A 27,008-nucleotide genomic window follows, 5' to 3' on the forward strand; every position below is an offset into this window, starting at 1 on the left:
ATGCATAGCCTGAAGGGAAGATTTTATAAGCCAGAGGTCAAGGTTACAAAGTGTATTTCTCTCTTTTACAAAGATTAGCATAACAAGGACTGCTTTAAAACATTTTATTTTTTATGTAAAACGGTAACAATACAAACTCGAAATAAAAAGTAGGTATGCAAGACACATTCTTTGCTGCATAAAAAATAACAAAGAACAGACAAAGCGATACACCTCAGGTACATGTAACTTTGCTGCATAAAACATAACAAAGGTCAGACAAATTAATACCACAGATAACTACATTGCGGTATATATTTGAATGAATGAATGACTAGATGGTTCAAACTACTTAGATATGTAAGAATCTAAGGTACATTTATATCAAAACCTATGATATCCATACCATTACTTAAAAAACTTGATAAGTAAATAATTTTTTTCTTATATATGGATGCATAACTACTTCTTTGCATCTGGAAGCTTGCCAAGAATATTTGTAAGTCCTGAGAGCATTTTCATCTGTTCTTTGTGCATTGTCTCTGCACGTTTTCTCTCCTCTTCTACAAATCTTCCTTTAATGTATCGGACTGCTGACTGATGTTCCGTCGATTGCACCAACTGCATTTGGTAATTTTGCCCAAATATGTATCATATCCCGCCATTCATCAACTGATGGCCACGTGATAAATGAATTTGCTACAGCAGGCATTAACTTGTCAATTTCTTCATGAATTGTTGTGGTACTTACATCAAACAGTTGAAACAAGAAATTGTAAGATGGATAACATCTCAACCAAATCATAAATAAATAAAAGCGTACGGTTTTTTGGTGACAGATTATGGCCAGTCATTTTCCTACCCATAGCGTTAGTTATTTTCTGCACAAGGTCTAGAAAAGTTTCAAGACTCTCGCCTGTTATCTCATAAAAGCCATAGGAATGGTCTGAAAACATGCAGAATATATCTCTTCCTTGCCACACACCTGGTTCACCTGTACAAAGACGATGTCGCACATCCACCAAAGGATCAGGTGGGGGTTTAGTGATAATCATCAATATTGATAAAAATTGTTTAACAATAAAACAATCGGGCGGACACGAAGCAAAAGCTGGGAGAGCTGCAACCACAACATCAAAATCCATGTTTACCTGAAATTGAAACAATTCTTAATAAAAATTACCTGTTTTATATTTCTATAGTTTATTTTTACCGGGGGATTGGAGGAAGTTGGGGGGGGGGGGGTAGCAAGAGAGTTACTGAATCAATTAAAACTATTGGGGTCAATTATCGTTGGTTGTTACTATTTAATGAGAATGTTATATTTGCTAATACATGTACATATAATGTAGGAAGATTACTTGCATTTCATATTATTTGACACCCCCCACCCACCCCCCTAGGTTTATTTGCTGGTGAGAGTAACCAACGAAGTTCTAGAACATTATGGCATCACAATTTAATTGATTCTAGGTTATTGGGGTTTTTATGGAAGTCTACGGGGTCTATGTTAAATTAATATATTTTTTTAGAAATCCATTTAATTTGTAATTCTAATTTAAGTTGCAGTTGGGTCAAGACCGCAATCAATCTTAATGATCGCATTCATTCATTGAATATACTTTTCTATACTATCATAATAAATAAATAATATTACTAATATAATTTAAAACGAAATAAATAATTACATCCTTTGTGTTGAGTTGAACGGATCCTAAAAAGATTAATTGATTGCATTCGTAACCTAATATTATTTAAAATCCTTCACAAAATTAACACCCTTTACTCTAAATACAACCAACCTTTGCTTACATTTTTTATTACTTTTGATATGACCCTTTAGTTTTTTGTTTGTTTGGTTTGTTTTGTACCGCTCCTCCTATTCTTTCATTCCGCTCAATTTCTTCCGAGAACACGGACTTACTTAGATATGGATGATTTGCCAGATATCCAAGATGGTAAGCTTTCATTTACATGTAATCTTTTTTATCAATATCTAAATACATATATGTATTTTATTTTCTATTGAAAACGACGTGCATTTCATTTTTATAGTGAACACATGCACAGTACATGTTAAATACATTTAAATAGATATATCATAAAAATGAAAATTGTTCGAAAATATTCAAAACTGTGAATTGTCATATGCTTAAGTTTAAATGACAATAAAATAAAAACCGACCCTCTCTCGGCAACAGTAAAATACAAGTGATTTCACAAGAGAAAAGCCCAATAACTCTTTTTTTTTTAAAGACAAGGCTTCCACCCGAACACCCCTCGCAAGTGCAAACTTGACGGAGGCGTTATCCCTTCATGCTTATCTATGATTAAATATAAAATAATAATTTTTGAAAGACATCTCCTTATTTCAATATATTTTTAACCAAAAAAAATTAATAAGCATTGAAGTACATTTAAAATTCTATCAATCATATTTTTTAATTGCAGATAATTTCGAACATCAACAGCCTTTGGTAAATGTAAAACGAAAACGGGTGGTAAAGTTTTGCGATCAGGAAATCCTGTTGATGTTGAGGAGCTACCAGACTTATCCATGTGCTTGGGTCCAAATACACAAATCGATGATTGATAACATCCATCAGCTTCCATTAGAAACGCAGAATTTGTACAATTCCTCTAATGCAAAACAAATAAAAGATAGGCTTTCTACAAAGTTATCTAAATTGCTGTCTGTATCAGACCTCGATATAAAGAATATCACGATCAGGTAGTTTATATATTGTTTAAATAGAACTCTTTGTAATGTTCAAAATTATTTCTAAATAAATGTTCATATAAAATTCAACCAGCTTCAATTTTATAAATAAAGTTGATAACTATTTTTGTTTTTTTTTAGGAATGAATTGAAGAAGGTAAGGGACATAGAAATCAAATTAGCACAACCTGTTCATAAAAAACAGACCGGGGTACGTGCGACCACTGATTTGAACGAATTGGATGTAAGATCTCAAATGATGCAAGATCTGTCCTCTTCCGAAGAGGATTTGAATGAGGCCAATTCCGATTCGTCTACGCCTGCTCCTTCAAAATCTGCATCTTTGACCGGTCCGTCTACATCTACGTCTTCATCTTTGCCCGGTCGGTCAAAATCTTCATCTGTGCCCGGTTCATCTAGATTTTCATCTACGCCTGGTACTTCTAGACCATCACCATCTCAAAAAGGAGTTTGCAAACGGCCACTTCTGAGCGTTATGCGGGAAAATCAAGAGGCGTATAACATTTTTATAACAAAAAAAGTACCAAAACTTCTTAAAGCTCTTGCTGTTGACTCTGACGAGTCTGATTAATTTAATAAAACACTTGAAGAACTCGTTTCCTGTATATTTTTTAATTTCATTAAAAAGGGATACATTTCCTCTACTTGTTATAATATGTATAAACAATGTTGCGGTATTTTTTTAAACATTGATAACGTTTCGGTCAAATATGTCGTCAAGTATCATTATGGAATATCTTGAAATTACTTCGAAAACATAAAAAATATTATACATTATATACGTGTACCTTAAATTACGTGAAATTAATCTTTAAAAATATCATAATTGAAAGAAATCAACATGCTTATTCTTATAAACGACGCACCCGAAGTCAAAAATTAAGTTCAATGAAAACAATTTTTTGAACACATATTTTCTTCAATTTTCGTGTTTGACATGTCCCATCAACTAAAAGGTCCGCAGTCCGAAGTCCTCTGTCTGGTGTCTGAGATTCCGAAAATGTTCAGTAGGCCTTCCAAGTGTAATAACCATTTACCTACCAACCCAATCGAGCGGACGGAATGATTATTCCGGAATAAGAAGGGTCCCAATCGAGTGCGCCCCTGGCTTTTTTTTAGAGATTGGTTTCTAGAATTTTTTCGCGTTACGAAGTATAGCGAAAAATAATTGTCCTGACGACATGTAAACAATTACGAAAGTGTGGGGTTACTAAGTTTACCTTGTTATGGAGTATTTAGCCAATGAAATTTCAGTATTGAGTGTACGTGTTTGAATTGATTCATGGGTTGTCAGTAAGGTTCACTTTCTAGCGCACGCCGTCCCGAGCAAGTCGTGTTTTTCGTCATGGACGCCAGACAAATACAAAGCTCAATTTCAGAAGAAGTAAACAGAGTTGTTTCACGTCAGCAGTCCGAATTGTTAAGTAGTTTGCAAAATATGATGGACAGTCGTTTGTCAGTTTTTCAACAAAATATTCAACAAATTTCCGCGTCTCAAATATGCAAAATTGAGGACAATTTGAATGAACATTATGTGTTTCGTAAAAAAGGAAACGAGAATCAGTATAAGCATGAAGCCCGAGTGCTCACGAAGTTAAAGGAGGCCAGGGAACATTTAAACTGCGGGAGTGACGATGGAGTGGAGTCGGCAAAGAGCAGTATCGCTGAAGGTATTGAAATGGTTAAAAATCGCCAGAAAGTGATTAAGTTGGCAGATTCGTCTCAGCTTGGTTGGAAAGTAGTCCAGGAGTATCAGGCCAACCCCATAGCAGACGATTCGGACGATGAGAAGAAGATGTACAGAGCACAGATGAGAGCCGAGCGGAAAGTTTTCAACGGGAGAAAACGTCAGAGATTCGAACCCTATCAGAAGAAACCAGCGACCGTCTCCCGTATGGAGACAGATGAAAGATCAACGAGCAGTGGAAAACCCGGCAGATGTTTTGACTGCGGAGCTAAGGGACATTGGAGTCGGGATTGTACGAAGAAAGGTGACAAAGCAAACAAGATAAGTGAAAATTTAGAAAAATTTTTGCCTATTTCAAATTTGGCGCTTTTTAATGATATAAGTAGTATCATATCTCCAGTTGGTCGTTTAAGATCACGTTACAGCGAATGGGAGAAAATTGGGACAGGTAAAACAATATTAGATATTATAAAGTCAGGATATAAAATTCCATTCAAAACAAATCCTTCTTCTATTGAATTAAACAACAATAGGTCAGCGAGAGAGGAACCAGAATTCGTCACAGGTGAGATAAGGAATTTGATAGAAAAGGGATGTGTGTCACGGGTAAGGGAAAAACCTACAGTTGTAAATCCTTTGACGGTGGCCAAAAATAGAAACGGTAAGCGAAGGTTGGTACTGGATTGCAGGCACGTGAATCCTCATTTGCACAAGTTTAAGTTTAGATACGAAGATGCTGTCACTGCAAAAGAAATGCTTAAAATGGGAGACTTTATGTTTACTTTTGACTTAAAATCAGCCTATCACCATATAGAAATTTACGAGGAACACCGACAATATTTAGGTTTCTCATGGGAAGAAAATGGCAAAATTTCATATTTCGTATACAATGTTTTACCATTTGGCATTTCCACAGCAGGGTACATTTTTTCAAAAGTTCTTAGAGAACCGGTGAGGCATTTAAGATCAGAAGGAATAAAAATTATAACATTTTTAGACGACGGTATAGCTGCAGGCAGCAGTTTCGAAGTAACATCAAACGTAAGTTATTCAATAAAAATGCTTTTTCAAAATTTGGGTTTCTTGTTTGCAGACGACAAATGTAATTGGATTCCAAGTTTTGCATTGGAATACAGAGAAAGGTCAAGTTCACATCAGCAACGACAGAATTTATCGTCTAAATTTGTGTTTAGATACTATACATGGTGAGGTACAGAAAAATGTATTGTATTTTCGTGCAAAATTTTTAGCAAAAATTGTTGGTCAAATTATTTCCATGAAAGTTGTTTTTGGTGATATTGTTAGAATGAAAACAAGATTTTTGTATTACTGCATATCAAGCAAGGCTAGCTGGGAAGCTCAGGTAAAAATAACAGCAAATGCTTTGAGAGAAATTGAATTTTGGCGAAAAAGTGTTTCAATTTTGAATGGAAACGGTTGTTCCATTGATTTTGTAAGTGCATCAGATGTATGCAGCTTATTCTTATATTGTGACGCCTCGGATGTAGGCTTTGGTGGTTATTTTGAATGTATCAATGATAACAATGAAAATGATTTTATGGGGAGTGTAGTAGGAAATTGGACAGCAGAAGAAGCGATGCAGAGCTCAACATGGAGAGAATTAGAAACTGTTAACAGGGTCATGAAAAGTAAAGTCAGTATTATAAAAAATTCAAATTTAAATGTTATATCAGACAGTAAAAACGTTGCAAAAATCATGCAAGTTGGAAGCAAAAAACCATATTTGCAAATCATTGCAAGCCAGATATTTGAAACTTGCACCGAAAACAGCACTCAAGTAAGTAATGTATGGAAGCCCAGAAATGAAAACAAAAGAGCAGATTTCTTAAGTCGTGTAACGGACATGGACGATTGGTCAGTACACGATGATGTTTTTAACAGTTACGAAAAACTATGGGGTATGCATACTGTCGATAGATTTGCTACACATTACAATAAAAAGTGTGAAAGGTTTAATTCTAAATATTGGTGTCCTGGTACAGAGGCAGTCGATGCGTTTACCCAGGTTTGGGTAAGTGAAAATAACTGGTTAGTTCCTCCGCCCAGTTATATACCAAGAGTTATTAACAAAATGATAGCAGAGAGGGCCACAGGTACATTGATTATTCCGGAATGGAAGTCGTCCTCATATTGGCCTTTGATATTTGAGGGAAACTTATAAAAGTTTTGTAAAATTTTGTTATTATCTACCTGACAAAAAATTGATAAGGCATGGCAAGAGTAATAAATCAATTTTTGCAAAATTTCCACTGAAGTTTAAGATGTTGGTATTGAGAATACAGTTTTAGAAATAAATACATGTTCATAATATTAAGATATTTCATTTTGGTGATGACTAATTTTTTCCAGGACTAGGAGTACAGTCACATATGGTACCTTTTATCATCAAAGAGTGACAGTACCAACAAGACCTACAAACATGGTTTTCAACGATGGAAGAAGTTCATAAATAACCACGGACACAGTGAGATTCCAGCACAGCCAATTCATGTTGCTTTATATATTACTTATCTGTTAGATTCTGGTGCTTCGTATTCTACAGTAAACACTACAATTTATTCAATAAAATGGATGCATGAAATCAGTGGTTATCCAGATCCCACAGATAATTCCTTTGTGAATTCACTACAAGAGTCGGCTAAACGATTAACGGGTAGACCAGTGCGCAGAAAGGATCCCGTCGACCGTCAGATGCTACAGACACTGTGCGATTCGCATACAGATACTACGGATGTTCTTATGCTTAGAAATTTAGCTATGATTTTGATAGGTTTTGCAGGTTTTTTAAGATTTGACGAACTAAGTTCCTTAAAATGTAAAGATGTCATTGTTGAACAAAATTATTTGCAAATTTTTATTGAAAAATGCAAAAATGATCAATACAGAGATGGAAATGAAGTACTCATCGCAAAAGGTTTTACTAGTGCTTGCCCATATGACATGTTTTTACGTTATACAAAGGAGGCGGGAATTGATATGTGTTCTGATCATTTTATTTTTAAACCCGCTTTAAGAAGCAGTGGTATTTCCAAATTAGTGACAAAAAATAAAAAGCTTAGTTATACTGCAGCAAAGCAAAATATTGTTAATCTTTTAAAAACTGTAGCTCCGGATTTAAATATCGGTCTACACTCCCTTAGATCAGGAGGGGCAACTGCTGCTGCAAATGCTAGTGTCAATGAAAGGTGTTACAAAGACACGGGCGATGGAAATCAGTGTCTAGCAAAAATGTTTATGTGAAGGATTCTGTAGAAAAAAGGTTATATGTGTCAAAACAATTGTTATTATGATTATTATTTTTTTTTCTCTTCTTTTCTCTCCCTTTCTTTGGTAATGTCTAGGATCAGCCTGCTCGGTGCGCTGCAATGCAATTAAAGGGTTTTTTTATTATGTATAGATATGAAATGAAGTGTGGACCTAGTATTTCTTTATATATCTCTGACATCTATTGCCTCAAGTACTGTTTGGAAATTTCTATTAAACAACTGCATTTTTAGGTCACCTGAGTAAACTCAGGTGACCTATTGCTATCCGTTTTCGTCCGGCGACGTGCGTTAACAATTTTACATTTTAACTTCTTCTAAAAAACTATAAGGCTAATGGTTACCAATTTTGATGTGAGGCATCTCTATGATAAGAGAAATCTAAATTGTGAAATTCGTAGCTCTACCACCCCGGGGCACCACAAGTGGGGCCAAATATTCCAAAAATAAAGCCCAAATTTAAAAAATCTTCCTTCTCTACTCCCACACAAGTGAGGAAACAACTGGTTGCATGGTTATAATCTCCATGAAGCCCGCTACCGAAATTGTGAATATCATGGCCCGTGGGTCAGGGGTTCTGGCTCTAGGGTGGGGCCAATTTGGCCATAAAGTAGAAATGTATTTAATCTTAGAAAATCTTCTTCTCTACTCCCATATATATTTGTTAAAAACTAAATGCATGATATTGATGTCCATGAAGCCCTCCACCAAAATTGTGAAATTCATGACCCCTGTATGAGGGGTCGAGGCTCTAGGGTTGGGCCAATATAGCCATATAGTAAAAATGTATTAAATCTTAATATGGTAATATAGTGTTAATGCATATAATGTTTTAAAATCGTCTTCTTCTCTTTCTTTTCTTTTCTCACATATTTGTATGAAAAACTTACTTCATAATAATATTATTATGTTTACCAGGAAGTCCTCTACTAAAATTTTAAATTTCATGTCCCCTGGAGTAATGGTTTTGACTCTAGGGCAGGTCCAAATCGGATGTAAATATGTTAATGCATATAATGTTTAAAATTATCTTCTTTACTCCCACACACCTTAAAGGAATACTGACTTCGTGATTTTGTAGACCAGATTTTTAAATTTTTCGCCAAAATTTAGTTTTATAGTTCTTTTTGAAAGATTTCAGGCAGGAAGGTGGTCATCATTTCAAAGAAGATGGGGAAACAAGATAGCGCAATTGCCCATTTGGTTAAGTCGTAAAACACAATTTCAAATTTATTTTTTTTTTCAACTTAATATAATTGATTATGTCATTATTCAAATTTACAAAAGCACAATTTTTAACTATATTTAGTTTTGAATATTAATAAACAAACGGTTAAAAAAAAAATTATAAATTTTTGGTGGTTTCGAACCCACAACCTAAACCCTTGCCCTATAATCTTACCTAATGTCTGGTGCTCTAACCACTGAGCCTTTTCAGTCACAACAGATTCCATTGTTAAATGCTATATGCGACTTCAACCACTAAAATTTCAAGACTTGTAAATTTTTTTCTAAAACGTTCAATTGTTGCAATACAGAATGGCATTTCTAAAGTATAGTGGGTCATCTCTCCACGTTTTCGCTGATTGAAATCAGTTTCATTTCCTTTAAACCTCAAATAGACTATAACAAAAATATGGAGCTCAGACCCACTCCATATAAGAAAAGGCATTGAAGTTCTAAAAATGACACTATTTGGAGATTTTGACACGCATACGCCAGTTTAAATCAACCTATTCTAATCATTTAACATATTTAAGGATTATAAATCGATGTTATGGTAAATATACATTGTTTTCAATAATTTAAAAGAGAATTATGGCATTTTTAGATAATTTAATTTTAAAGTATCTTATCTATTCTCATATGGGCAGTTTACAAGTTTGTGTATGGGTTATATGCTACTAAGGTGACCGTTAAGGCCTATTGGCCTCTTGTATCTCTAGTGCGATTTTCTTGTACATTGAAATCTAGGCCTATGTAAACTTTATAAGCCATCTGACGTAAACCATCTCCTAGAGCTGCTATGGACTCTCCAAGTTATCGCGTCTTGATTCAAACCGAGCCAATCATCTCATTATGTTGTCTCAAACTACCGAATCTTTGACTTAATTTCACCAATAGTGCCTCATAAGTATATATTCCATTCTTATGTCCCTATATTCATAAGAAAAATGTATGGGTTGCCTCCCCCCCCCCCCCCCCCCCCCCCAAAAAAAATGTCGCTAATAAGATTAAAGGCTTTTTTTTTTCTTATCCCACTTACCCAATTTTAAGCAAACCTGAAAGTGGCATAAATGCTCATGCAGTGCCATCATAACTCAGTGTTATTATATAGCTGCTCATCATTGTCATCTCGAACAAAAATTAACTCAACTTCTCAAGGTAAGAACAGAACAAGGGTAAGTTCGACCGCAGAATACGAAAGAATATACCGGATCTCCCCGCTGCCACCAAAAACTGTGTATCGTCCGAGGATTTTTTTTTTTTTTGGTTAAACAAAACACAATGTAAAAAGTTCAGTGAATTTATTTGTTGAAGATAATGAATGTGAACATGTATGATTAATTTGACTTTATATAATTATATAATTTGTGTAATCCGGAGCTGTTGTTTTCAAATATAAAACACGGATATAAAAAGGGGATCGGCTGGCACCCGTTAGTTTCAGTTTGGTGTTGGGGTTACCAAAACTTGCATTTTGCTCTCCTTTTCTATCTCAATCTCTCTGCTTACACTAGGCTGATTGACCCCCTAACTCTGGATCCGCCTACTTTATATAGCCTTTTATGTCACCAATATAAATGTCAAGGGGTAGCTGATATATAATATTTTTATAGCTAAATTGGGAAACAGAACTCCAATAATGATGAAATGGTTTCCACGGGTGATCTATAATCATATACAATTATAATATTACTAGAACACTCCAATTCTCTGCATTCACTCAATAAATTTATCTTTAGTTAAATAGTATTGAAATAACATATATTTGATTAAAATAAATCACCAAGTATTACAGCAGTATAAACGTATAGATAATAGTCGGATTGACAAGCTATGAAGCCGAGTCATCAACCGTCTGTCTTGGGTGGCGTTGTTTTATGAAATCTCAAAGTTCGTGCTAAAAATTGGATTATACAAACTAACATGCGCACTCACTCACTCAAGCCCGATAAACCCGTCTAACACACCCATTCATTCACCGATCCACCCTCCAAACGTAACCACGTGACCTCTCGTCCTACTATCACACTATGGGTGCGTTCAGAGTACTGCCGCGTACCACTGGTAATATTTTTTCCATTGGTATGCCAACGGTACCAGTGTTTGCCGATAACATTTACTATAGGTTGACATTTCTACAGACGATCTAGAGCTCTGTTAGCGATGGTAACTTTTTTATGACATCACAAAAGTGGCGGATATTGTGTATGCATTGAAGGCAACATATTTATTTCACAGTTTTTCCACCTTAAACCTTGTTGTAGCTGAACAAATCGTTTTAAGCACTGTAACATGCCAGAAGTACAGCTGAATAAAATATCTTTCTGTATATGTAGACAGGTGTTTAGGGACATTGGTTGGAATATGACTTTCTCTATTTAAAGCACCATAAACATTTTGAAATTGAAAGTTTTCTAAATTGTTTTCCTTCTGATGAAAGCTTTCTATTCGGCCTTAATATTTTTCAAGGAGGAGAATATACTCTTTTAAACTTTCCTTTTATATATGTTCTAAAACCGATCAGCCATATATCGAAAGCTCTCAAACGTAGTTTCCAAAAAAACCAACAGAGCCTTTTCAACATTAGGGGTAGGTCCCTATAGATTGTTGTTGGCATTAACCATGCATAGCATTTACTTTCATCGGTGTATATGGTAGCAATCTAGACTCATTCTAGGCATGTTTTTTCAAAGATCAACGCACGTTTTGCAGAAGTAAAAATGATTTACTGTACACAAATTATATTTCTGAATGTATCCTTTTGGTGCAAAATGATCAACGAGGCAAACATATGGCATCTTGGTTTGATATTTTCCGCTAAATAATCATCCAGTGTTAACAATGGTACACCAAAGGTACCATTGTTAATATTGGTAAATTTCTTACTATTTGTACCCTCTTTCAAACTCGTTCAGAGTACATATGGGTCCAATGGCACCAATGGAACAAATTGTTACCATTGGCATCACAGGTATTGGTACCACTGGAAATACTCTGAACGCACCCTATGAATGATTGTATAAATGAATGAAGCGGCGTGAATGTAAACAAATGACAATGGGAAATGAAAACATGAAATGTTGAAATAAATGAACGCAAATATGGTGAATAATTCACTAAAATAACTACTAGTAATCCTGTGACAAAAATAATGACATAATACTTAGAATTACGTCACCTATTTTGGTGACTTTAACCAAACACCACAACTGGAAGTTTGGAGTTTCCAGTGTTTATGCAATGTGTGACAACTTCTGTACTTTGAAATTACGTTTTTTTATGAGATGCGAGCAACATACATGGAGAAACATATAAATAACCAAGTTATTGTTTATAAGAATAAATTGTTTACCGAATCGAAATCAGTGCTATTTATTGACGTTTTCTTCTTCACCAAAATACCAAACTGTAGATTCGCCATAGGGTGTACCCACATCATTACCAATACGAATCACTAACAATCACCATCACGATGTTGCAATATATTAAAATTAATGTTTCATAAATATTTAATATCAACTATCTGCAACACAGGCATTTAACATAGGATTCAAGATTGCACTATTTCGGTAAACACAAGGGAAATAATAAAGAATAGAAGAACGATAACTCTAGACCAGTATATTACACATAATATTGATGAGTAATTTTTTGGATTTTAAGGTAGTCCATCCATAACTATCATATTTCGTATCTAATAGATTGCAAGTTTGATGACAAAACTCTTAGTGTGGTTTTAAGGAGTTTTTTATAACAAAGATTCATCTTTTAAATTTGTAAAAAATAATTAATATTGAAAAATTTATCCCATCTTGAAGTTAACATTGAAGTCTATGGCAAAAATGCATTTATATATATTTTTATAGTACAAATAATTTTCGCACAAATCTCTTGGTAAAAATTGCAAAAGCTTTCCTTTTCTTTGACAATGCTAAAAAATTTCATTATTTACTGTACATGTATATTTTTAATAATTGAAATTTTTAAATTTTTGCAAGGGACAGGCACCTCTTTATAAAAGTTCATTTAATCGACTGCATACATATTCCCAAGTTTGGTTTAAGTCGGCCTCATAATAATTTTAAAATAGATATTCAATATAGTTCATATTAATAAAAATTGTAATTAAAATTAGATGTTACATACACTCGCTTACTCGCTACAGATAAGCGAGTGGATCTAACATCTAATTTTAACATACAGAAAACTTGCAATACATGTACATCGGTATTCCTGGCATGATACCTCACTACGTCGCGGTAAACATATGATTCCGCGAATTTCGTGACGAAGTATCGCAGAAAGCATTATTTTTAAAACACCATGACGATGTCGCAGGAAAATACGGGACCCGCGTCGGCTGCAGTGCATATCATGTGACATATGACTTCCAACTTCCCTGTTCTCAAAAATTATTTTCCCATGAGACTTAAGAGCGAAAACAAAACTCCATTCTAGAACACGCACCAAGTTTTTAATTACATGTCACTTTAAATGTCTTAATTTCCATAGGATCAACAGTTACAGCATACGGTTGCTTAATTTCTTTCACAAGAACGGTCCCAGACAGATTTGTCTCCCATGCCTGTGCTACAGAACAGTCTATAAACACGTCGTCTAATCTTAGTTCTTGGAGATTTTCATGGCAATCCTTGTTTTCTGGCTTAATATTGCAATCAATTTGCTTGTTTTGCAAAACCAGCAAGAATGCTGCTGTTAAATTAGCAAGTTTTGGTATATTTTGAACTTTTGTTAAACTTCTAATTTTTTGGATTGCAAGTCTTTCTTGGATAGCGAGTCTGAAATTGACTAGATAGATATTACAGGGCAGTTTTCGTTTTATCAATTCAATTTGGACACGACTTTGAAGTTCATACTTCGTCTCTGCTATGATACATGGATTTTCCAGTTCATCAGAAAGCTGACTGGTCAATGATGATGGGAAACAAACACCCGAAACCTGAAAAAAAAAACATTTTACAGCATAATTCTAATCTATAATTTATATTGCATTTATTGTTGTTGTTGGTAAAATGGTTTCATACTCTAAACATATTATATTTGGCTGTGTGTTCTATTTAAAATCCTTTGGCGAAAGGGTTTCCGCTAAATCACGTACATCGCACGTTCATGATCAAGTTCAACTAACATACATGTATTACACATTCACCCGATACATAATACCAATTCGATAAGTCAGTATGCTTTATAATTTTACATTGAACATTGTTAATATAAATTAACAAAAAACATTAATGAAGTAAAAGGCATGCACAATGTTTAATTTTTTAAAATCATGGATTGTCTTTGTTATTTAGGGAACTGTATAGAGTTTCTAAATAATCAAACTACGCAGGGTAAGCAATGCCATTCATTCCCGATTTTCTCCGACCGACGATTTTATCACATCGGCAGTAACATTTTGAAATACAGAGACAAGCCCATAACATTGATAGGCTGAACCATCTTTTTTTTACAATAATGTTACACATTGGTGTTAACTATATTGATACTAGATCTCGATCTATCTCTCTCTCTCTCTCTCTCTCTCTCTCTCTCTCTCTCTCTCTCTCTCTCTCTCTCTCAACAAGCAGTAATAACAAATACAACTGACCGTGTTGGAAGTCTTCTGTTCGAACACCAACATAAACGAGCTGGTAGTGGCCTCGTTGTCGGTCACGCCCTCGCCGAGTCCTCGCCAGTCGTCCTGGTTCATTCGACGATCCAGACCCACCTCCAACCATCCTGTATTAATATAGATCATTTAAAGTGCATGCAACGTTCGGTATAGTCGTAAAATCTTACTGGATGAATATTAGATCATAAATATAATATTCACATAATTATTCCAATAAGTTTTAAAACGCCTGTCTTTTACTCGTCAGTAGTTATTTGCCGCAATTCTTTTGCCATCATTAAAAAATTTCTTTCGGTCAGATACATTTTCAATTTGTTTAAAGCACCGAACATCACTGGAATCTTCCCATCCTATGATTTGGGCATAACTATTGGTAAATGCAGGACTGTAACTTCCGGTCTGACTTCGGATGGAGGCCCTGGTCGTTTGGTCGTCTATCCGAGTTCCTACAGACCAGAAGCTACGGAACTAGTCCAGCAGCTAAACTATTGGAAAGTACCTTAAACAGATTATCTGAATGAACAGGATCGATAAATCTAAAACAAAAACTGGATTGCTGTAATTAACCTGGTGAAAGACTTGCAACTCCTCTAGAGGATGTTGTCAGCAGAGTTAGCTTGCTAGTTCCGTTCTCAACAAACGCCATTGTTGTCATGGGATAGAAATTGCCTTGGATGTGTCTCTTTGGAAAAGTCGTTTTTCTGTGCATCTGAAGAAAAAAAAACAATAAATAAAATAGTGCAAAAAAGAATAACTAATTGTAAAGACGATTTTTTGTTTCTTTAATTATTTTATAAAGGATCAACGTCGGTTTTGAGGTGTTATGGGACACCTCCATGTTGTGACGTACTAATCATCGAAATAAACAATAAGATCAAGTGTAATTTTATAAATAATTTCTTTTCCGAAATTGTAACTTAACATTGAGCGCAGTTCACTACGAATCTGTAAGTCATGAGTTCGAATCCCGCTGGGGATTTAAAAAAAAAACTAAAACGTATTTTTTCGTTAAATGTTGTAAAATTAGAAAATTCTAAACCGGTAAAAGTATTTTAGATATAATGTACTTTACTCCACATTAACATCGATAGATGTCCGCATGCGAATTTAAGCGCAATTGCAAGTGCCAGTACTTCGGCACAAAAAATTACGCGCTTTTTTGGTTAAAAAAAATGTACTAATTGAAATCTCCTTGTTTAACCACTGCAGTACAATTTTTCATGGTCACTTAAATAAAGCTGTAATTATAGTGGCATTGATTTCTTACACACAAAGTCCGAGATATCTGACGTTTTCTGTCTCTTTTAGCGATTTTAATATTTTACTTGTCAGGAAAAAGTCGAAATCTGCACTTTAAGATGATGGAGATTTCCATCTGATGGCGCCATTCTTGTAAATATATATTCAAAACTCACAAATGCCGCTTAAAAAAAAATTATCCTCCGTATTTTGATAATCACACTGATAAACAATTGTAGTACATCTTATTATCTCGCGAGATTTCAAAACGCACGAAATCAAAACAAATCTCGACAGTTCAATAAATGTGTTTAACAAGCTGTTTTAAGGGGGCTGGATGATCGTAGCCATTTTTTTATTTAATCTATAAATCTCCTTTAAAAGAAGAGCTTTGTATATTAAACAGCAAAATATTCAAATTTTAAAACTAAAATATGGAATTTTTTCTTTTTCATCATATAATACTAATTATCAAATGATAGGTTATAGTTAAAAACACCATATCTAACAATTAAGGGCCCGGGAATATATATGATGGTTATTTTGATGACCACCTAGCCCCATAAACTGACCCCAAAACAGTTTTCGTATAATGTTACTTGTCTGACCATCGGTGTCACGTGATACACATTTCAGTAAATGTGCCATTCACATTGATTCTATATGTGAATACATAGCGTATTGGTATATGGTATTTCGCCGGATTCCGTTCATCCCTGACATGTTCTAAATACAACGTGACAATGCATGTGACGTCACAAAACAAGTGACGTCAGACCAGTTGTTATCAACAAAACTCCGTGCAAGAAGTGGCGAAAGTAAGGAACATATTTTGTACCAAGGTATTCATTCCATCAAACGATTATTTGTATCGGGAAGTTTCTTTTCATGAAATATGCTAGAAATAAATTATAATTAACCACAAAATTGATAATTTTTTAGATTAAAAACATGGATCACCTAATGTGTTTTGGCAATGAAGCTTTGAGCAGCATGGTATGTACAATTGTGAAAAAATTATCTGTTGTTGTGAAAATTTTATCCCGTTCAAATGAAACATATTTTGGAGAATTAATACTTATTTTTTCCCCTCATTTCTCTTGATTTTGAAGATGGATGAAAGATCTAGTCTCATAGAAAAGGCTTTGAGATATATGGTATGTTAATTCGGGGTATCTTAATATGTACTTGTCAAAAACAATTGTTCATGATATAAATTTACATTACTATCTTCATGAATTTTTTTTTTATTTTATGCAATACGTTGCAACAGAAATGTTTTATACTCAGACAAAGAATTCTTATTATTACAGGAAGAAACTCGGATGGAAATCGTTCGCAATTTCCAATTGTTTCTGAAAGATTACGAGGCAGAAAAACAGGAGGTATTTTATTACAATCCCTAATTATCAGAGCTCGATATGAATTTTTTCTCATTCACTTTGCTTTAAATATGTTAGATTGTATGTCATTAAATTTTTTAAACATCGGTGCAAGGAATCATTTTAAAAAGGCTTATCCATGATACGTTTATATATGTATTGGTTATCAGAAAATGATGAGGACTTGAATTTATTTAACAGATTGGTGCCGAACGGCGTCGAATTATTGTGCGAAATATTCAGATGGAATTGATGGTAAGTTAATGCCCTTTTCTTCATGGAATTTTCTTTTCTTTTTTTACCATTAGCCTTGTTACTAAACCATTATATTACTCCGATATATACCATAAAGGAATATATAAATCTTGAAATAGCTTGCGTTTATTTTCATTTCAGACAAAGTTTATTCAGAGAGAGGACACACTGCTAACTGAGTCCATCGCACAGTTACAGGTATAGGGTTTAGTGTGTTAAACAAGTTACATGTAGGTTTCGTGGTTTTTAATTTTCGTTAAACATACTATCAAATCTCACGCAAAAACTACATTCTACATTAAGTTTTAATTACAGTTAAAGGGTTAAACGTGAAATGTATAATTATTCTAATTATTCAAAACAATCAGTGTATATTTGTAACGGTTTCACATGAATATTAACAGAAAGAGACCGAGGACGCAAAAAGAAAGATACAAGAAGCATGGGTAATTATTAAAACAGTATTCTTAATTAACATGGAAACATAAGGCAATAATAATGCTATGAAATAGAATCCCTTTGCATGTATTTACAAGATGCATTTGATTTTACTGAAAATAGCTTTTTCCTCATTTATTTTCTTTTTGTAGAACACCGAGTCTAAAAAGAGGCTGGTGAACCAAATACATGAGGACGTATGGGTAATAAATCAATCAATCTCACAAACTGTCTAAAGCTTTTGTTTTGTTTATATCATTTCAAATATTGTTTTTCTGTAACTGAGTACTAGTAACATGATATCATGAAATACTATACATCTTTGCAGACTGAGAGAAGGTTTCGAAATCCTGAGATGGCCAGAAAAATGATGGTGAGAATTTATTAAGATTAATTTCTTTAACACATTTTATAAATAGATGGTAATATATTGCATATTGGATCTGCTTAAATATGTCTTGTTTACATAAAATACTAGTAGTTGGTTTCAACATTAATTCTGATTTTTAGGACAAAGTAGAGGGACTTAAGATAAACCTCCAAAAACTCCAAGAAGAACTGATTGTGAGTATGCACAAGTGACTACCCAGGTAGATTGTTTAATATAAAGGCTTTGTGGGTTGTTTCCCCCGGCCAATAGTTTTAATAACTACAGTTGAACTTCGATATCTCGAACGTTGACATCTCAAATACAATAGATATGTCGTAGTGATTTGTAAGTCCCAACCACTTTTTTTGAAACTATTTTACCCTTGATATCTCAAATACATGGATATTATGCATCTTCGCTAGCCAAGGGTTTCCAATCCGCACTGCTTCTCACAAACGTTCGTGAGAAGCAGTGCGGATCAAAGACACTTGGCAAGGTAAGACGGATATTTCGAAGTTTTTAAACAGTGCCATCTAGTAGGAAGTTTGACTGTATAACAGTTGAATCAATCACAGTGAGCTTGTATAATTGTCCACTAAGTGATAAGACCTACTACTCCACTTCCCTCATGTTACTATGTCTTGGGTCAAGACTATTATACTTAAGATTTTTAAATTAATTTCATTATCGTCAATTAATAAAAGACGTTACATCAAAGTATATTCTTTTGACAGAATGAAGTCAAGGAAAGAGAAAAGCTTAGACATGTTAAAGAAACCTACCAGTTGGAGTTGTTGGTAAGTACATGCATTTTGATACTTTAGAATTTCTTTTGAAAATGAAATGAAAATTATCTAAAAAAAAAAAGTGTTGTTAAAAAAGTTTCATGTATTTATTTCAATATCTTTTGACAGACAAAGTTTAAAGAAAAAGAGAAACTTCAACAAGTGAAAGATAAATTCCTGAGAGAATTGATGGTGAGTATTTGATGTTCTATAAGAAATAATTGCATGTTTCATAAAGACACTATGTATCTCAATTTTTAGTTGCCACATGTTTGTAGCTCCTGGGCTGAATTCTACTGTAAATATTTATAAGATTATATACTTATCTTTTAAAAGACAAAAATGGAAGAAAAAAAGATTTCCCGACGGAGAGAAGAGTTGCATCACGAGTTGATGGTTAGTATTATATAAATGTATAATAAACAAATATGTTTACTATACCTTTGACCTTTTATTTGATGTTAATTTTTTAACTTTTTGATAGAAAAAATTCAAAGAGCGAGAGAGGCTCTGCAATTTGAAAAAGGCCTGCCAGCATGAGTTGATGGTCAGTATAATTTCTATAATAGGTAATCCCCATCTTAATCAGTGTATGAAATACATACCTCTTTCACTATATTTCAATATTGATTTTATAGCACTAACCCCTTTACTGTAACTGGGCCGTACTGGTCTTTCATATGGCAAATTTACATATTATGATTAAGAATAATGCAATATGGCAAATGGTATTTTTTTTTATAAAGGCTTAATTACATGGGTATGGGGTATGAGCTTTGATCTAATTCTGATTTTTTTAAATTGCAATTTGATTATCAACATAGTTTTAAAAATTGTGTTTTTTTGTTAACAGAGTTACCACAGAAAGAAACAGACTGAAAATGAATGCTTTGTACCAAGAAAGTTATTTCTTTTTAACATTGACACATTCGTCTGTCCTCCAATGGTATGTTTTCAAATGCGCATTCATGTAAACTAATTATTTAATTGAACTATAACTTTTTCATTTCTACTTCATCTTTTATTCATTCATTTTTCATTGATGTAGGAATGGTAAAAGAGTTTTAAAAGATGATTTTTAAACATAGTGCTTTTGTTGAATTGCCTAAAATCATTAATACATTTTCCTATTCATGACTCTCCTTAGCCTCAGTGTGAGCCACAGATGAAACCGAAATATGAAGGAACTTCTATCCAACCTAAATATGACAGCTGTCAATCTGTGGTATCTCTCTCAAAGGTACATCCCAAAGGAAATTGATGCTCAGATATGAAATTACTTATTTTTGAAAACTTTGTTTTATTAAAATTGTATTGATGATTTTCACTTTAGTTATTTTTCATTTGCTTTTACAGGCCAACGCAAATCCAACCAGTAGACGAGGTTTGAGAAACTGGCTCAAAAAGTTCTTTGGAAGAAAATAGATGACCCAATCCGTGTTAATGGCTGAAGAAAAAGTCTCCTCTTTTCCAAAATTTTTAAATCTGTGCTGTTGACTAAATTGTTTTTAGAACTTCCAGTAATGTTGACATCTGTGTATACTTATAAATTTGTGCTGTTGATTAAATTGTTTTTAGAACTTACTGTAATGTTGACATCTGTGTGTATTTATAAATTTTTGCCGTTGATTAATTGTTTTTAGAACATTTATTTAATACATGTATTTAGTGCCATTTAAGATATCAAAGTACTGAAGTACTGAAAACCGGGCTCTTTTGGTGTGTCTTTATGCATAGTGTGTAGTAAAGACTGAAAATCTCTCTCTCTCTCTCTCTCTCTCTCTCTCTCTCTCTCTCTCTCATGCTTTTAATGTCGGCAAAGCGTCAGAGAGCGACCAAATTTTGTAAGCGGCTATAAACAAAAAAATATGTCTGTCTAGTAGAAGTTAAAAAGTTCAACAGTTGCTGCCTTGAATTTTGCAACAAGCATTTTATATTCAATCCCCATTTCTTCATCGCGCAGCAAAGTAGTTCATGGAAATTCATGCGCATTGTATGTGTCCAAAATGCATAGTAATGTTTTAAAAACACGTTATTAATAAGAAAACTAAAAAAGATAGACAATTCATTCGAATTTAAAAAAAAGAAACAAAATGCCAACACTTTTGACAAAACGTGGCTCTTTGTGTAACTATTTGGTATAGCGGAAGCTTTACCTTGACGCTGTTTGGTTTTTTGTCTACTTTCGAAGTTGTGCTATTTACAGTAACATTGGCGATTTGCCTGCCTATAGCCAGGACTCTTGCTTTCAGCAGAGCCCGGCTAAAAAATAAATTACTTTAATTGATTTTAATAAATTTATTTTCGCCTTAGTTATGAACGGACTACCTTAATTATTTTGTAAAGGACCAATGTCGGTTTTAGGTGTTATGTGACGCCTCCATGTTGTGACGTACTTATCATCGAAATAAACAATAAAATCAAGTGTAATTTTATAAAAAGTGTCTTTCCCGAAATCGTAACTTACCATTGTAGAGCAGTGGATTAGAATGTTCACTACGAATCTGTAAGTCATGAGTTCGAATCCAGCTTGGGATTTTTTGAAAAAAATTAAAACGTATTTTTTCGTTAAATATTGTGTAATTTTAAAATTCTAAACCCGTAAGAGTATTTTAAATATAATGTACTTTACTCCACATTAATATCGATAGATGTCCGCATGCGAATTTAAGCGCAATTGCAAGTGCCAGTACTTCGGCACAAAAATTAAAGCTTTTTTTTTGTAAAAAAAAAAAAAGAAGTACTAATTGGAAGCTCCTTGTTTAACCACAGCAGTACAATATTTATGGTCACTTAAATTAAGCTGTAATTACAGTGGCATTAATTTCTTACACACGAAGTCCGAGATATCTGGCGGTTTTTGTCTTTTTTTAACGATTTTAATATTTTACTTGTCAGGAAAAAGTCGAAATTGGCACTGACATACTATTCTTTGTCGACATATCAGCTATTTTCGTCCACGATCGCTTTTCCTTGGATGGTTATGTCCAGTTGCATATTCCAGCGATCTCACATGAAAACTAGTTTTATTACGAGTTTTTCATCGCAGTGAATAATATAACAAACTATCGCATGTATTTTCCTTTCGTTTTCAATTCAGCCGGTTCAGAGTTTAACTCACTATTTGTGTTTAATCCATTAAATTCAGCTCAATAGCTCTGCATCAGCTGAAAGCGCATCCATTTTGAATATTGTTGCTGTTGTTGTTTTGTATTCATACGCGCCGCTTCATTTACATTATTTACATTTTTGATCAATGACACTTCACATTTTTTTTATTTGAAAATGTTTTATTAAATGATAAGAAATGAAGATAATAATTTTTCTATTGATCGACGTATCAAAGACAAAAAGACCGCGGAAAACTTTTTTATCAATGCGCTACGCGCATTGATGAAGTTTTCCGGTCAATTTTTCTTTGAAAAGTCGATCAATAGAAAAAGTATTATCTTTATTTCTTAATTCTTTATGCGAATAATTTAATTCTGGTTGTAACGCGCTTTCTGATTGGCTAAAAAATTATTTTATATCGTATAAAAAATTTTGCCTTCGTCATAGTAAGACTAACGTCATAAACATATCAATACGCCTGAAGTTACGTTTGAATTTTGTACAATTTTTACGTCATTTTAAAGGTCAAATGACATTTTTATACAATGAAGAGTAAAAAAAATAAATTATAAGCAATTAATTCAATATTAATTAGTTTTATAAGATATAAAATGGTTTAAAACAGTTTACGCTTTTTTATAAACCGCTCCGCGATTTATAAAGCGTAAACTGCCACAAACCATTTTATATCGTATAAAACAAATAAATATTGAATTCACTCCTTAAATACATAATTGTTATATCATTTGGTATTTTGCCGGATTCCGTTCATCCCTTATATGTTCTAAATACAACGTGACAATGCATGTGACGTCACAAAACAAGTGACGTCAGACCAGTTGTTATCAACAAAACTCAGCGCAAGAAGTGGCGAAAGTAAGGAACATTTTGTAGCAAGGTATTCATTGCATCAATGAGTTTTTGTATCGTGAAGTTTCTTTTCATGAAATATGCGAAAAATAAATTCTAATTAACCTCAAAATTGATAATTTTTTAGATTATACAAACATGGATCATCGTATGTGTTTTGGCTATGAAGCTTTGAGCAGCATGGTATGTACAATTGTGATAAAATTATCTGTTGTTATGAAAATTTTATCCCGTTCAAATGAAACATATTTTGGAGAATTAATACTTATTTTTTCCCCTCATTTCTCTTGATTTTAAAGATGGATGAAAGATCTAGTCTCATAGAAAAGGCTTTGAGATATATGGTATGTTAATTCGGGATATCTTAATATGTACTTGTTAAAAACAATTGTTCATGATATAAATTTACATTACTGTCTTCATGAATTTTTTTCTAATATTTTATGCGATACGTTGCAACAGAACTTTATCCTCAGACAAAGAATTCTTATTATTACAGGAAGAAACTCGGATGGAAATCGTTCGCAATTTCCAATTGTTTCTGAAAGAGTACGAGGCAGAAAAACAGGAGGTATTTTATTTTAACTACAGTCACTTATTATCAGAGCTTGATATGATTTTTTTCTCATACACTTTGCTTTATATGTTAGATTGTAGGAAATTAAAATTTTTAAACATCGATGAAAGAAATCATTTTAAAAAGGTTTATCCATGATACGTTTATATATGTATTGGTTATCAGAAAATGATGAGGACTTGAATTTATTTAACAGATTGGTGCCGAACGGCGTCGAAATATTGTCCGAAATATTCAGATGGAATTGATAGTGAGTTAATTCCCTTTTCTTCATGGAATTTCATTCTTTTTTTCTTTCTTTTTTTACCTTTAGCCTTGTTACTAAACCATTATATTACTCCGATATATACCATAAAGGAATATATAAATCTTGAAAAAGCTTGCGTTTATTTTCATTTCAGACAAAGTTTATTCAGAGAGAGGACACACTGCTAACTGAGTCCATCGCACAGTTACAGGTATAGGGTTTAGTGTGTTAAACAAGTTACATGTACGTTTCGAGGTTTTTAAATTTTTTTAAACATACTATCAAATCCCACGCAAAAACTACATTCTATATTAAGTTTTAATTACAGTTAAGGGGTTAAACGTGAAATGCATAATTATTCTAATTATTCAAAACAATCAGTGTATATTTGTAACGGTTTCACATGAATATTAACAGAAAGAGACCGAGGGCGCAAAAAGAAAGATACAAGAAGCATGGGTAATTATTAAAACAGTATTCTTAATTAACATGGAAACATAAGGCAATAATAATGCTATGAAATAGAATCCCTTTGCATGTATTTACAAGATGCATTTGATTTTACTGAAAATAGCTTTTTCCTCATTTATTTTCTTTTTGTAGAACACCGAGTCCAAAAAGAGGCTGGTGAACCAAATACATGAGGACTTATGGGTAATAAATCAATCAATCTCACAAACTGTCTAAAGCTTTTGTTTTGTTTATATCATTTCAAATATTGTTTTTCTGTAACTGAGTACTAGTAACATGATATAATGAAATATACATCTTTGCAGACTGAGAAAAGGTTTCGAAATCCTGAGATGGCCAGAAAAATGATGGTGAGAATTTATTTAGATTAATTTCTTTAACACATTTTATAAATAGATGGTAATATATTGCATATTGGATCTGCTTAAATATGTCATGTTTTCATAAAATACTAGTAGTTGGTTTCAACATTAATTCTGATTTTTAGGACAAAGTAGAGGGACTTAAGATAAACCTCCAAAAACTCCAAGAAGAACTGATTGTGAGTACTAGTATGCACAAGTGACTACCCCGGTACATTGTTTAATATAAAAGCTTTGTGGGTCGTTTCCCCCTGGCCAATAGTTTTAATAACTACTGTGTCTGACACAGAATCTGTCTGTGACAACAGTTGAACTTCGATATCTCGAACTTTGACATCTCAAATACAATAGATATACAATGGATATTATGCATCTTTGCTAGCCAAGGGTTTCCAATCTGCACTGCTTCTCACAAACGTTCGTGAGAAGCGGTGCGGATCAAAGACACTTGGCAAGAGAAGATGGATATTTCGAAGTTTTTAAACAGTCCCATCTAGTGCAAAATCTATTATACTTAAAAATTTTAAAATTAATTTTATTATTGTCAATTAATAAAAGACGTTACATCAAAGTATATTCTTTTGACAGAATGAAGTCAAGGAAAGAGAAAAGCTTAGACATGTTAAAGAAACCTACCAGTTGGAGTTGTTGGTAAGTACATGCATTTTGATACTTTGGAATTTCTTTTGAAAATGAAATGAAAATTATCTCAAAATAAAAAGTGTTGTTAAAAAAGTTTCATGTATTTATTTCAATATCTTTTGACAGACAAAGTTTAAAGAAAAAGAGAAACTTCAACAAGTGAAAGATAAATTCCTGAGAGAATTGATGGTGAGTATTTGATGTTCTATAAGAAATAATTGCATGTTTCATAAAGACACTATGTATCTCAATTTTAAGTTGCCACTTGTCTGTAGCTCCTGGGCTGAATTCTACTGTAAATTTTTATAAGATTATATACTTATCTTTTAAAAGACAAAAATGGAAGAAAAAAAGGAGATTTCTCGACGGAGAGAAAAGTTGCATCACGAGTTGATGGTTAGTATTATATAAATGTATAATAAACAAATATGTTTACTATAAATTTGACCTTTTATTTGATGTTAATTTTTTAACTTTTTGATAGAAAAAAATCATAGAACGAGAGAGGCTCTGCAATTTGAAAAGGGCTTGCCAGCACGAGTTGATGGTCAGTATAATTTCTATTATAATAGGTTATCCCCATCTTAATCAGTGTATGATATACATATACCCCTTTCACTATATTTCAATATTGATTTTAAAGCATTAACCCCTTACTGTGACTGGGCCGTACTGGTCTTTCATATGGCAAATTAACATATCATGATTAAGAATAATGCAATATGGCAAATGGTATTTTTTATAAAGGTTTAATTACATGGGTATGGGGTATGAGCTTTGATCTAATTTGGATTTTTTTTAATTTGCAATTTGATTATCAACATAATAAAAAAAATGTGTTTTTCTGTTTACAGAGTTACCACAGAAAGAAACAGGCTGAAAATGAATGCTTTGTACCAAGAAAGTTATTTCTTTTTAACATTGACACATTCGTCTGTCCTCCAATGGTATGTTTTCAAATGCGCATTCATGTAAACTAATTATTTAATTGAACTATAACTTTTTCATTTCTACTTCATCTTTTATTCATTCATTTTTCATTGATGTAGCAATGGTAAAAGAGTTTTAAAAGATGATTTTTAAACATAGTGCTTTTGTTGAATTGCCTAAAATCATTAATACATTTTCCTATTCATGACTCTCCTTAGCCTCAATGTGAGCCACAGATGAAACCGAAATATGAAGGATCTTCTATCGAACCTAAATATGACACCTGTCAATCTGTGGTATCTCTCTCAAAGGTACATCCCAAAGGAAATTGATGCTCATATATGAAATTACTTATTTTTGAAAACTTTGTTTTATTAAAATTGTATTGATGATTTTCACTTTAGTTATTTTTCATATGCTTTTACAGGCCAACGCAAATCCAACTAGTAGACGAGGTTTGAGAAACTGGCTCAAAAAGTTCTTTGGAAGAAAATAGATGACCCAATCCGTGTTAATGGCTGAAGAAAAAGTCTCCTCTTTTCCAAAATTTTTAAATCTGTGCTGTTGACTAAATTGTTTTTAGAACTTCCAGTAATGTTGATATCTGTGTATACTTATAAATTTGTGCTGTTGATTAAATTGTTTTTAGAACTTACTGTAATGTTGACATCTGTGTGTATTTATAAATTTTTGCCGTTGATTAATTGTTTTTAGAACATTTATTTAATACATGTATTTAGTGCCATTTAAGATATCAAAGTACTGAAGTACTGA

The 27,008-nt window shown here is 33.1% G+C and overlaps 5 protein-coding genes across 5 annotated transcripts in view; 4 read left to right on the forward strand and 1 right to left on the reverse strand.

Moving 5' to 3' along the window:
- Positions 1-2,410: 2,410 nt before the first annotated feature.
- LOC128178900 (uncharacterized) lies at positions 2,411-3,658 on the forward strand. Its single transcript, XM_052846303.1, has 2 exons — positions 2,411-2,710; positions 2,840-3,658. Exons 1-2 carry the CDS (start codon positions 2,511-2,513, stop codon positions 3,288-3,290), a joined length of 651 nt encoding a protein of 216 aa, XP_052702263.1. The 5' UTR covers positions 2,411-2,510; the 3' UTR covers positions 3,291-3,658.
- Positions 3,659-3,830: 172 nt separating this feature from the next.
- LOC128175138 (uncharacterized) lies at positions 3,831-6,798 on the forward strand. Its single transcript, XM_052840559.1, has one exon. It carries the CDS (start codon positions 4,065-4,067, stop codon positions 5,613-5,615), a length of 1,551 nt encoding a protein of 516 aa, XP_052696519.1. The 5' UTR covers positions 3,831-4,064; the 3' UTR covers positions 5,616-6,798.
- A 5,336-nt stretch (positions 6,799-12,134) lies between these two features.
- LOC128176081 (alpha-mannosidase 2-like) overlaps positions 12,135-27,008 on the reverse strand; it is a 51,778-nt gene continuing 36,904 nt past the window's right edge. Inside the window, exons 20-22 of the mRNA XM_052842142.1 lie at positions 15,123-15,264; positions 14,532-14,662; positions 12,135-13,877 (exon numbers count right to left, since the gene is read on the reverse strand). Coding sequence (XP_052698102.1) covers positions 13,392-13,877; positions 14,532-14,662; positions 15,123-15,264 — 759 coding nt within the window. The 3' untranslated portion in view covers positions 12,135-13,391. The remainder of the gene's footprint in view (positions 13,878-14,531; positions 14,663-15,122; positions 15,265-27,008) is intronic.
- LOC128176077 (uncharacterized protein PF3D7_1120000-like) lies at positions 16,497-20,609 on the forward strand. Its single transcript, XM_052842138.1, has 16 exons — positions 16,497-16,790; positions 16,907-16,951; positions 17,108-17,179; positions 17,378-17,431; positions 17,573-17,629; positions 17,836-17,877; positions 18,022-18,072; positions 18,198-18,242; positions 18,380-18,433; positions 18,974-19,036; positions 19,154-19,216; positions 19,361-19,420; positions 19,509-19,571; positions 19,878-19,970; positions 20,172-20,264; positions 20,381-20,609. The coding sequence occupies exons 1-16, from the start codon at positions 16,746-16,748 to the stop codon at positions 20,447-20,449; spliced, it is 969 nt and encodes a 322-aa protein (XP_052698098.1). The 5' UTR covers positions 16,497-16,745; the 3' UTR covers positions 20,450-20,609.
- On the forward strand, positions 22,758-26,730 carry LOC128176080 (uncharacterized protein PF3D7_1120000-like). Its single transcript, XM_052842141.1, has 16 exons — positions 22,758-23,188; positions 23,305-23,349; positions 23,505-23,576; positions 23,779-23,832; positions 23,984-24,040; positions 24,247-24,288; positions 24,433-24,483; positions 24,606-24,650; positions 24,788-24,841; positions 25,251-25,313; positions 25,431-25,493; positions 25,638-25,700; positions 25,789-25,851; positions 26,159-26,251; positions 26,453-26,545; positions 26,662-26,730. The coding sequence occupies exons 1-16, from the start codon at positions 23,144-23,146 to the stop codon at positions 26,728-26,730; spliced, it is 972 nt and encodes a 323-aa protein (XP_052698101.1). The 5' UTR covers positions 22,758-23,143.

The sequence above is a fragment of the Crassostrea angulata genome, chromosome 3 (genome assembly GCF_025612915.1).
Source record: "Crassostrea angulata isolate pt1a10 chromosome 3, ASM2561291v2, whole genome shotgun sequence".
Taxonomy (NCBI): Eukaryota; Metazoa; Mollusca; class Bivalvia; order Ostreida; family Ostreidae; genus Magallana; species Magallana angulata.

Bases quoted from the DNA above. Each gene is read 5' to 3' on its own strand.
- LOC128178900 (XM_052846303.1), top strand. From the start codon at position 2,511: ATGTTGAGGAGCTACCAGACTTATCCATGTGCTTGGGTCCAAATACAC. The intron at 2,711-2,839 runs GTAGTTTATATA...GTTTTTTTTTAG, and splicing joins ATAAAGAATATCACGATCAG to GAATGAATTGAAGAAGGTAA.
- LOC128175138 (XM_052840559.1), top strand. From the start codon at position 4,065: ATGGACGCCAGACAAATACAAAGCTCAATTTCAGAAGAAGTAAACAGA.
- LOC128176077 (XM_052842138.1), top strand. From the start codon at position 16,746: ATGGATCACCTAATGTGTTTTGGCAATGAAGCTTTGAGCAGCATG. The intron at 16,791-16,906 runs GTATGTACAATT...TTGATTTTGAAG, and splicing joins ATGAAGCTTTGAGCAGCATG to ATGGATGAAAGATCTAGTCT. The intron at 20,265-20,380 runs GTACATCCCAAA...TTGCTTTTACAG, and splicing joins CTGTGGTATCTCTCTCAAAG to GCCAACGCAAATCCAACCAG.
- LOC128176080 (XM_052842141.1), top strand. From the start codon at position 23,144: ATGGATCATCGTATGTGTTTTGGCTATGAAGCTTTGAGCAGCATG. The intron at 23,577-23,778 runs GTATTTTATTTT...TTTATTTAACAG, and splicing joins ACGAGGCAGAAAAACAGGAG to ATTGGTGCCGAACGGCGTCG. The intron at 24,651-24,787 runs GTGAGAATTTAT...TCTGATTTTTAG, and splicing joins AGATGGCCAGAAAAATGATG to GACAAAGTAGAGGGACTTAA.